Genomic DNA, 12531 nt, shown 5'->3' with positions numbered 1-12531 from the left:
ATTCTCTTTAATGTTTAGCTTATCAAACTATAAAGAGTCATGATCGTAATTAAAAAAGTTTGTGAAAATAGTTGTTCTATCTTTTCTTAATATCTTTATCCTTCACCAAGATTCCACAATCTTTATTTTAATTATTTCATATCAAAACATACATTTCTAATATATCAAAATTAAGTAGTTCAAATAAAAGTTTTTTATCACAAATTATATACAGCTCATATTACACCTAATATCTAGGGCAAGCTTGTCAGTGTTGAATTTTGTTACAATCACATTAATAACGGCTCAACTTATAAGAAACAAATAGATAGTGTAGATATCAGCACTTTAGTTTCTTACTACTATTGAATGGAGTCATATAATGAAGATACCGTATAATTGATGAAGAAAGCCAAAAATATAATCTATAATCTTTTGCTTTCATGGATATGGTTGAAAGTAATCATGAAGTCTCACAAAAGTGCATCCTTAAACTTCTTTAGATATCCCAATAAAAGGGCGGTCCAGTATATAAAACTCCTACCTAGTGAGGTATGGAAAGAGTAAATGCATACAACCTTACTCTCACGTATAAAAATGTTTCTAGGATTTGAATTCATAACCTCCAAATCAAAATGAAATAACCTTACCGCTATGTCGAAACTCACCCTGTGGTAAATCTATTTTACTTCTCTTCTTCCAAAATACCCCCAGCAATCTCAATACTTCAAAGAATTGTACCAGACCTCGCTATACAGTTTTTACCTTTTTGAATTACAAAGAGGTTTACTTGCTTTCACTATTCCATTCCCATAATACATTATAATGGTATTCCATATCAGCCTCCTTCAGCATGTTATCTTCAGGTGTCCATTCTCTTTCAAAGACAGCAATTTGTGAAGCAAAGCCAGGTTCAACATCGGCAGAACCGCCTACCCCGCTGAACTCCACATTGTAATTGTGCCTTGCAGCCATGTCAGATGCCCATTGTTGGAACTGCTCTCTAGTCCATTCAAATTTATGGTCATGGTTGCGGAACTTGCACGATTGTAACAGGCTTTTCTCATCCGATTCATCCTCCTGTTCTTGGTTCGTCATACTGGACTTCTGGAGCACCACATTGTATTCAAAATTTGGAGTTGAAACAATGAGAATCCTTGGACAGAAATAGCTTAATGCCACATCGCCGAATAGACAAGCTTGATCTTCATCCATATGTTCAATCACCTACATTGTATCACCAATTCATATAAGTTGATTCAGTTCCATTCCAATCACAGTTTCTACACAGATGCACATTTATAGGTCTAAATATTGCAGCATGAGCAAAACATTAGGTCACCATAAGAACAAGACAATGGTTGCATGATACATTAATCAATTCAAATGGGTAGGTGTAAGGGATATTTTTGGTGACAACAACAAAAATCAAGCCTTTATCCCACTAGGTGGAGTCAGATACATAGATCGAACAACACCATAATGTTGTATCATAAATCATGTTCATTGACAAAAAATGATCTCTAAGTCTTCCTTAATCATTTTGCCTATGGTTTTTCTTGGTCATTTTTTGGTGAATTGGTGCAAAAAGTAAAGAGATATGTAGAGTATAGACTATACTATTGCGGGTTATGATAATGCACAAGTGCTTGTTCTGCTACGGATAAAAAGAATGATAAGATCACAATGGCAACATGACAATGGTCTTAAGACTAGAGTACTTAAACTAGTATGTGTAGAGATGAATGAATGAAACATGTATATCTCAACCTAGGATTCACCACATTCTGCAACACCATTCGAACTATGCGTCATAGACGAAGAACAATGAGAAAGAAGAGAAAAGAAATAGATCTAACATATGGGCATTCATCATCAGAATGAAGTCAACAATAGTAGTGTATAATGGATGAGAAGTACCTCTAAACAAGTGCCAATATCAAATCCATGTAACCTGGAACCAAATTTTGTAATTGAACCTTCATAAAGAGTTACTGATATGACACTTGGTAGCACAGCAGCATCTGAATTTGTGACTAACTTTGAGTTTAGTACCTGCAAAAGGCATGCAGAAAAACCAAGCAACTTACTAAGAAATTTCAAAATTATAAACAAGAATAAATAATTATGCCAGTTTCCTTCATACAGAACTGTCCTTCAAAACCAAGATGTCCAAAATCAAAAGTCTGTGTGCAGCACACCAACCTTTGTATTGCAATAACTAAGCATCTGGCAATAATCTTTAATTCATTGTATAGTATAAACAATATTTCCGAGCAGAAGATATGTCAGCAACTACTAATGTCAAAAACATCAACCGTAACATAAAAAAACATTTCCCTTTACTGTAACAGCAGATTATGCGCCATTATGCACATAGCAACAGATTGAACAAAAGATTCACATAATACATAATAGACATAATAACAGCGTTAAATTCTGCAAAGAGTTGGTTCATGTAATAAGAACATTTAGCACTTTGTCATTTTTAAGGCTCTATCTTGCGCAGACAAGGCTCCCGTATTATACCTTTTGTACAACCAAGCCTTGTTCTTTCTCGCACCCACCAAAAGCACTATATTTAACAAATAATAGTAAAAGACTAAAATGAAATTGAAAAACTTTGATATACAAAAAGTGCTTGGGACCTTTGCAGCACGGATAAGACCCTTCTGTGAAATATCAACGCCAGCAATTTTCTCCAGAGAAGTTGAATAATTTAACAATGCTTCCAACAAGCTTCCAGATCCACATCCAAAATCAAGCTGTGATGAAAGAGAACATCAAATTAACAACTACAATTAGCAAAAAGAAAGCATAAAATGAGACAATTTTATATACCAAAGTAGTAGCATGGGATTCTAGTATACGTCGCACTGCAAATTCAACCCGTTGTTTTGAAAGTGAAGGGCTGAAAAGAGCTTGCTCCATTCTATCCTCCATAGGTTCTGCTACCTTGGTCAAACTTATTTCATACTCCATGTAGCATGTTTCTGAAAAATAAGAATTTAAATGACTGATACAGGAAGCAATTCCAAGTAACATTTCGTGGAAGGAATGTAGAACATAGTATTTAACCATGTGTATGTGTATAATGAACAAGAGAAAAGTAACCCACTAGATGATAACAAGGACATGATTTTGGCAGAATCACTTGCTGAAGCAAAAATAAAATCGGGGAGCGAATTTGTAGTGAAATAAGCAGACTGGCCAACAGACATCTGCATCACAACCTCTTCAACATAGGAAATCACAGCACCAACTCCGACCTCAAACTCAAAATCATTACAAACTTCAATCATTTCTTTTATATTCTCACCCTCCCCAATCAAAGAAACTGAATAACTCATACAAGCTAAAGATCCACTGCATGGACAAACACCAGAATCTGGACCACCGATCTTTAATGAGCATACTCCATTTCCTGATATGATATATGATGAATTCGCACAAATTGATTCAAGTATTTTATGCAATTCAATTGCATTTAGCTGACCATTGTGAAGCGATTGACGTGCTGAAATTCCTCTGAAAATATTTCTAGAATAAATCTGGATATCGAAGTCTATGGTCTCATCGAGCTCCTCAAAAGGAACAATTATATTCTTAAAATACTTGTTCAACCATGACAGAAGTTTCAATGAAGCATTCTGAATTGCATCGTTCTGCTTCTTAAATGAATCCTCTGGGAAACACTTAATTATCAAATCCTCATGCCTAGAAAGTAATTTTAGTTCACACTTAAACATCTCGGATGCTGATACTGCTTTGGAAGGATGAATCGAGAAGACAGGTTCAGACAGATGATGCTGACGGCAAAACATACAAAGTATATCCCTTGGAAGGGAACCCCGCCAGTTAGCTCTGGTCGTGAATTTTGAAGGCAACTCAGCTGTGAGCATAGCCTCTCTGGATAATTTATAAATTCCACCTGGGGTCTTCCCTATAAGCATCCTGTATAGGCAAACTAGCAACCATTAAATAATGCAAAGTTACGTAATTTTACAGAGATGGAAATTAACAAATGGTTTTCACTATAAAAAAGACCAAATGCAGAATCATTGGACAGAATTGGAAAATATCACTCTAAAAAAGGGTGACGCATATGAGAAACTGAGAATAGAAGAACTGGAATTCTGAAGTAGCAAATCAGTTTGCAGCAACATCTAGAATTCTTAACCCAAATACTTTAAAAAAACAACAAAATGGTTATTGATAATGTCAATGAGGACAAGTCACACCTTCACCCAGAAAAAGAAACAAGAACGAAGATTTATCGAACGTCTAGATAACTTATTGATTAAATAGATAGACAACACAGAAAGTTTGACAGAATCAAAAGACCAGATAAAGGTAGAGTCTGGACAGAATTATCGGCATTTTGAGCAATATAATGGTATATATAACAATCCTATAAGGATATAGTTTGTAAGTTCTAACATATGACAAAGGAGTAAACAAGCAATTTTCTCACGAAAATAAAGAACAAATGAAGACTTTTAAAAGCTCTGTGAAAACAAACACAATAACTTCAGTTGGTCACCAGGAAAGGGAAAAAGTACATGACACAATATAAGGTTTACCATGATACAATAAACAATTCAATAAATCATGTGAAATTAAAGAACCTGTAATATGACCGAACTGTTACATCCTCGTAGAAAAGATCTCTAGATTTCCATGTATATCCGATTGATGCTAATATAACATCACCAATTATGTCTTGCCCAGACAAGTAACTTGCCCTAACATTCAAAGATCCCTCGAAATGGTGGGTTTCTTTTCCATTTGGCAATTTAGAAGATTGGTCCAGTAGATATGATTTTGGAGCAGCAAAGAACAGTCTTGTCTCAGAAGAAGCTCTACCCAAATTCCTGTCCGAGGTCAAAGAAAATAAGTTAGATAGCAATAATATCAACTAAAAAAATTCACTTTTAATTCATCCCACCTTGAAATCAGAACATTGGCAGCATCTTCAAAACCAAGTTCATTGGCAATGATATCAAGGTAGTACTCTTTTGAAGAAATGTGAAGAGTCACTGCTTCAACAGACTTTTCCACAGAACTAGGGATGCGTACAGCAACAACCTGAATGCATTCTTGTGAATAATCTTGTTTCATTAATGATTCTACAATATCTTGCGAGTATGGATTCTGATTTCTAATCCAGAGATGCTGTTCAGATGTAACAAGAGACCCAGATAACTCTGCCGTTGCCCTCATTATGAATGAAATAACCAAAAATGGATTTGACTCCACTTCGGGATTAATACATTTGCACAGACTAAAAATCTTAGCATCATAGACGGCAACAACGGAAATAGGAATTGATCCACAAAGATCACCTTTTCGCAACAAAGCTGCTCCAATGTGACCACTGAGAGGATGAAGAGAAGAAAGAAACTGTAGATGGGTCGAATGGTAAGAAAAATGGGTATCAGACTAAACTGAAATAAAATTCACTAATAGATCATATTGGAATGACAGTCAATCAAATTAAATTTCCTTTTGTTTAATGTCTCACCATTATGCCAGCCAACATAATTGTAATATCGTACAAAAGATAAATTGCAGAACAACAACAACCAAGTCTTCCCCCACACAAATAATGTAGAAAAAGAGAATCATAGGATTTAACATTTTCCAACTACAAATTTCATCTAACTTTTCGAGATTTAAAAGAGTGATTTACTTGCTGCTGAACAATTGAGTAAGGGGCCCTTAGAATACAACAATTATTTAGTACCCCATCAATTAATAGTTAAAAATTAAAATTCATACAAGGTATATATAGCAATAAAGTCAGTGATATAGGCATACTTTCAAAAGAGAAAGACTACATTAAAATAAGAATATAGTTATTCAGGAATATACAAACATCTTCACCTATGTCTTGAATACTAACTTACCAAAAAACTGAAAGCTAAATATAAATTACTCTAGCAATTGGAACCTCGAACTACAAACCTATGGAAGAGAAGAATTCATTCATAATGATGGCCAAGTGGGAAAAATTATACCGGAGATTCATGTGGCAATCCTACTAAATGCAACAAAATAAATTATCACAAAAATGGAACTGCAGTATGCTTAATATAATTATTTTCCATAATTGACAATAGGCATCACATCACTCTATAACAGGGTTAAAAGCAACTTAAATTCCAAATAGATTACCTACATTTTCTGAAAATATGTAGGAAATTCGAGCAACTAAACTTCCCCATGCTTCCTGTGGAGTAGGATCATCAATCACAGGACGGATGGCAAGCTGCAGAGAGCAACAAATAGTTGTATCATTGTGAAATTTAAAATTCCATAATCCTTGAAGTATCCATGTAAACTCTTGAAATAGCAAACATAACATCATAAAGTCAGTTACTATGTACGAGTAACAATTTATGAGAAAAAACCATCTAAATAAAAAGCATAGAAATTAAATACATTGTAGCTTCCGAAGATTCATAAAGGCAATCTCAGTGACTGGCTTTGACATTTCCAAACCTAAGAAAACAAACTCATACCTCTAAGGGTGACAAATGGATGGATTTGGATTTAGATGCTAATGGATAGGATAAAAAGTCAGCCATCAATCCATATAAATCCATTTAAAGCATATTTTAAGTTATCCAATCCATCCATATCCACACTTAATGAATGGATTCCAATCCATCCATCCATCCGTGATTCCATTTTCATGGATTTGGATGGATGCATATTCAATCCATTTTTTTAAATTGTAACTAAAACACTTTTCAAGAAAATCATTCTTTTAAACACCATTATTTCAATAAAACAACTAACTTTGTATGTGTAAAGAAAATGTGTAGAAATTACAATGATGCAGTGAATTTATTTAATGTTTACAGCCTTATCCTTGATATTATAATAAATCCCCAAAAAACAGTAATTTCAAGCTTCACTTGTTGATACCATTTATTCAGTGAAGTTTCTAGGCATGATTTTTAATTACATTTAATTATGTTATGTTCACCATAATTATAAATAAAAACATTATAATATTACATAAATTCGTCCAACAATAATATTGTGATAACAATTAGGATGATGAATTAATTCTTCTTAGTCAAGCTATTTGTGTAGCACAACTATAGAAAAATCTTTTACAACACTATTATTTAACATTTTAATAGTAATAACTTTCAATATATACTAGATTTGAACTTTAGGAAAATATTTCCTTGTCCAAATGTAGGCTAAAGTGGGAGATATAGTTGAAATAATGAATGAAATTGAAAAGTAAAGAATTTTTTTTTTGAATGTTTGTATGTTGGATGGATTGGATATCCATGCAAATGGATATATCCATGGATATCCATTGAATATAATGGATGGATACAAATCCATCCATTACTAAAGTTATCCATTGGATTATATCCATTTAAATCTATTAGCTCAAATGGATGGACTTGGATGGATTTAACTTTCTTGGATATGGATAATTTTGCCACCCCTACATACTTCCCATTCAAAGCAAAACTACAAAGTGATAATAAAAAACAAAAAAACAATTAAATAAGTAAATTAGAGGTTCTACCTTGACCTCGTGCACTCGGCCACTCTTTTTAGAGGTTCGAACTCATCTTGCTAGATTATAAAGCACTTGTTTGAATAAATAGAGAAATCCAAAGGCAAGAGAAATGAAGCCATAGCTATATTTAAAATAATTGTGATTGAAAAGAGCTTCCCAGTGCCAATCATGATTTATAACAAACAGACTTACATCTAATTCTAATGAGAAATTAAGTAAGAAGCACAATAGTATTAATAAAATTAATACTTTTTACAATGAAACTAAGTGATACCTTCTCTATAGCCATCTCTGCTGCAGATTGCTCTGCATCCTTCTTTTTGCTAAAGGTCCCTGATACAACGGAGAGTTCTGGAAGCTGCAACGTGCAGCGATAAAGGCATGGTCCCTTCTGTTGAATACTTAATCTCGGACGTTCAGTTTGACGACACTCCTTCACTTCCTCTACAGTGTACAAGGCCTTACTTCCAAAGCTTTGGTGTATTATTGCCTTAGGTGTAAGGGTTGGTTTTTTTGCCACAACAGCACGATGTTCTTCTGCTTTTGTCTCCATTAGAAAAATCAGAGGATCTAATATCCTTGAACAGCAAAGATTAAAAATATATCAGTCAATTATTCGTCTATCTCCTACGTGTTTGAAATTTGATATCATCAGATTAACAGTACATTCATTTTCTAAACATTGTACAGAATAGTAACTGACAAATGCTTAACCCTTCCAATTTTCTGGAAGGGATAGTAAAATCTTCAACTGAAATATGAGCAGAATGCATTAGATTAGAACCAACTGTAGATTTTAATCAGTATTTGTTAAAAAATGTAATTAAAAATAAATCCCTCAACTATAACTTATTAGTATGGCAAAGTGTATAACTTTAGTACTAACAGTGAACCAAACTAAGATTTCTAGAAATATTCTAAAAGTACTTTTTTAACCATAAAACAACATACAACAAAAGAATTTATAAACAAAAGCAAGGTATTTTAAGTTGTATAATGCAAGAAGAGCTATGTTACTCTCATCCAATTATATTTTTCATACTTTGTGATAATACAAATATGAATAAAATTGACAAGTTCCATTTTGGAGACCGCTTATTAACAGTTATTCAAATTGCAGACTGCATCACGTGATGCGGCCGCAATATTGCAGCTGCGGTGACCGTCACAACCGCATCACTATGACACTGAATTACGATGATGTGACCACATCGGACCACTTTTGGGCCGAATTCAAAATATATTTTACTCACCGACAACGGGGCAATCCACATTGCAACAACGACAATTGCAGTAATCGTGACTAACCACAATTTAAAACACTGCTTATTAACATAAGCAACAATACTAGCACGAGTATCAAAATTGGAGCAAAAGCAATTAAAGAAAAAGAAAAATAAATTTGCTCCCAAACTCTTGAAAGGGCTAATTTTCGAAGGGAACAATCCCACAACAACCAACTCTTAGTCCTAGTAGGTATGTTCGGCCACATAGATCGAACGATATCATAATGTTCTATCAATTAACACTAAATACATACAAAGGTGTCACCTTTATGAACGATGATGCCATAAATGATGATAATGATAGTAAAACAAAGCAAAACCTTAGACAAAGAAAGATGCAACCAAAAAAAGACATAATGGGTAGATTAAACCGTTAAAGTGAGTGTGGGTAAGAATCAGAACGTTATAATCAAGTTGAAAATTAAAAATTTGATGAAAAAAAGAGAAATGTAATGGTACCTTGAGAAAATGGGGTTTTGGGAAAGAGAGAAAAGAGAATATTAGGTTGAAATTGAAAAGAAAGAATTATTGTAAATATTTATAGAGAAGAAAGGTTTTGAAGTGGTTTTAGTTTGCTGCACTTCTCTTACACTGCAAAACATGCATTACCTGCTAACTACTTTAGTTTTAAAAGGGTTTTCTTTTCTCTTTTTCTTTTGTCTTAAAATATATTTTTCATTTTTTTATTCTTTTTCACAACTTTTCCCTTTTTAAGGACTCTAATTACACATTCTTTAACAGATTTTCATATATTTATCTTCCAAAATCACATATACTCGTTCCCTATGTACGGATTTTATGTGAATCAAAAGAATTTTATAGAGTCCTACTAACTCGATAATTTGAGATTCAGTTTAGTACTTTCTTATTTCTCTATTCTTATCAAGTAGGTATAGTATTTGAATCAATAGAGAACCCTTTCTTTTTTTATCTGCATGAATCAATATTATTATATTTCAATTCCTTCTCGATGTCTTACCTCTCAAGGAAAAAACCAAAGATTTCATATAATATTTTGAATAAGAAAATGAATCAGATTCTACAAGATCAAACATATGGAACTTACAAAATGATGAAAGCAAATCAGGTTTGACCTAACATGTTTAATAGCAGGTGATTCCAAATTTTTTTTAATAGACATTTTAATTAAGAAGAAAATACTTTATATATTGAAAGTGTAGGAGTTTTTATATTGTGAGTATATTATTTATCATTTATATATTAATTATCATTGATTCTTAAATAAAAATAATATACGTATTGAGTGTATAAAAAAATTACAATAACAAAATTCACAAATATTAAACTCATAATTAAGAAGTTGTCTAGGCTTCTAGTATGCTATATTTGTCATTGGAGTAATGAAATAGGGAAGTTCAAATATCCCCATTTCATATAGAACTAGTAATATACTTGTGAATCCCTATGGGTCACTCCATATTGTTTCCATTGAAGTCAAAATAGTACAATACATAAACATAAAATAAATTAGATAGAACAATTTAAAATGAAAAAAATTGAATTACATAAACAATATTTTTTTATATTGAATCTCATTAAGTGAAACCTCGGTTCATGATCCATTTGAAAATGATCGTTTCTCCAAAATAGTTCTTAACCCACTCCAAATTTATTTTCCTTCTTGAATTAGATAATCTTCGACCTGAGGAAGTTAAAAGTTATTAAATATTAGAGTATGCGAAACTGTATCATTTTAGTATGTCTTCTAGTTCGATAAATTCGATGACAATTTCAACATGATAAACATAATTGGGAGCAAGTAAATACTAATTGTTATTTACATGTGTCCACACTAGATATCCGCAAGTGATTCTTTTAGAAAATAAACAATATCTATTTCTGGGAATATCAGCGAGCAAGTTCTCAATTATTTTCAAAATTTTAGAATAATAACAAAATACTTTTAGGTATGAATTTGTTTTTCTATGTCAATCCATTTTTCCTTATAGCATAGGATTAGACTTAGACTTTTTCATAGATAATAATGTATTTGTCTTAGCCTTCCAATAGCATGAGGTTCCTATCACTTTTTAAATATTTTCCTTGCAGTGTTAGATATGATACTTTGATAGCCTTTTTCACCTGAGACTAATATAAGACTTTAGCATTCGATTTGAAGAAATCATTTGTTAGATAGACAACCATATAATATGTAGAAATGTAAACTAAATAATAAAAAAGTCTAAATAAAATATATGAAAGGATAATAAACTTATTTGTCAGAGGTATCTTTCTTATCCTTTATTTATTTTCCAAATATTATGAACAAGGAGAAATGTTGACTTGTAAGTAAGGTAAAGAAAAGTGAGACTGTCAAAAATTGAGTTAGATGACGAATATGTCAATAAAGCACTAAGGAAAAAGGATTTTTAATAAGGTTGAAGCATTGAAATACAAGACTTCCCAACTATGTAGGAAATAAGGAGTTTACTATTCTCAATAGTAAATTATTGGATATAGGTATTCCCTCTCCCAAAAGTGTTGGAAATGTTTGAAATATGTTATTATATGAAGTTTCACATTGTCTAGTTTTACAATAGAGTAGAGTGTCAATGTTATATATTAGACTCAGATCATTTGTTATTATGTGCATCAGATAAAAGCACCAAATAGAAACACTTCATGGACACTTGGGCTCATAGGTGTGTTAGGATTTTTTGTAATCCTTATTCTCTAATAATATTTTGGTAGTTGCTTAACGCTCCAATGGACATACACCCAATTGGCTGAACCATGTTACTAAGTCTCTTGTTTATCTCTTCTATGCCCTTTATTTGATTGTTTTTATCCAACGATGTGCAACGTTCACTTCCGCTGTACCAACAATTAGTATCAATGCCAATTGGTAGGTGGCTCTTAACCGAGGCGCCAAATAATGGCTAAAGAGGGTGAAGGCCTTATGACTAGACAAAGTGCGTCAAAGGTTCTGCGCAAGGTTAAAGTAGATGAGTTGAAGGAGAAGAAAACATGGCAGAATTGTGACGATATGAATTTAGGTGTTGAGTTTGTCCCTGAGATAGGTGCTGACAAAATCTCTCCAGATGTTGAGAGAATGATCTCATTTGAGATGAGAATTGGAATATCATAATGACATTTTTGCGACGTCATAGTGAAGGACATTAATTATTAGCAAATCCACAAAAGCACGGTGGCGCTGGCTGACTTTGATGTAAGATGTAACATGAGCATTGACTTTGATGCAAGGTATAACACATATATTGGTAGATATACAGGATGTGACATGGGCATTGACTTGGATGCAATGGTATGACACGAATATTGGTTAGCATTGATGCGAGGTGTATGCTATGGGTGTACTCCTTTTGGTGGAGTATGATAATTCTTTTGAACTATAATTGCCGGAGTAGACAATGACGGTAGTAGCTAAGGCTTTTCAAGGAAGCTCCATGGTTCAGCTAAAGGAGTATTGAAGAGGACAGTTGTTGGTGAAATTTTGTATAGATGATCCATATATCGAAAGACTTCCTAGTAATAGGTGGCTATGCGACATATTCCATTAGATGGCGGTATAGGAAGCTACACTACAAGTTTGTAGAGCTAGGCTATTTCTAACATCATCAAGGATACTCAGAATGTTTATGTTGTAGGGGAGCAAACTCTTATGTGGAAGAGTTGTTAATGAGAATTAGACATTAAGCAAGGTGGAGTTACATGTGCACTAAGGTGGACATT

At 33.0% G+C, this 12531-nt stretch overlaps 1 protein-coding gene across 1 annotated transcript; it reads right to left on the bottom strand.

The window, feature by feature from the left end:
• Positions 355-9386, bottom strand: LOC109358783 (small RNA 2'-O-methyltransferase). Its single transcript, XM_019603225.1, has 10 exons — positions 9277-9386; positions 7806-8109; positions 6161-6250; positions 4928-5382; positions 4608-4853; positions 3098-3933; positions 2821-2972; positions 2628-2744; positions 1900-2034; positions 355-1206 (listed from the first exon to the last, which is right to left on the bottom strand). Exons 2-10 carry the CDS (start codon positions 8082-8084, stop codon positions 766-768), a joined length of 2751 nt encoding a protein of 916 aa, XP_019458770.1. The 5' UTR covers positions 8085-8109; positions 9277-9386; the 3' UTR covers positions 355-765.

The sequence above is a fragment of the Lupinus angustifolius genome, chromosome LG10 (assembly GCF_001865875.1).
Source record: "Lupinus angustifolius cultivar Tanjil chromosome LG10, LupAngTanjil_v1.0, whole genome shotgun sequence".
Lineage (NCBI taxonomy): Eukaryota > Viridiplantae > Streptophyta > Magnoliopsida > Fabales > Fabaceae > Lupinus > Lupinus angustifolius.
Note: the sequence above shows the minus strand (reverse complement) of the source record. Positions and strands in the feature narration are given on the sequence as shown.

What these genes read in the sequence shown, in the direction of transcription:
- LOC109358783 (XM_019603225.1), bottom strand. Translation starts at nt 8,084, where the DNA reads ATGGAGACAAAAGCAGAAGAACATCGTGCTGTTGTGGCAAAAAAACCA. An exon ending in CCTACATATTTTCAGAAAAT is followed by an intron (nt 5,383 to 6,160) that starts GTAGGTAATCTA and finishes ACCCATCTACAG; the next exon opens with TTTCTTTCTTCTCTTCATCC. An exon ending in GTCTTATCCGTGCTGCAAAG is followed by an intron (nt 2,035 to 2,627) that starts GTCCCAAGCACT and finishes TGCCTTTTGCAG; the next exon opens with GTACTAAACTCAAAGTTAGT.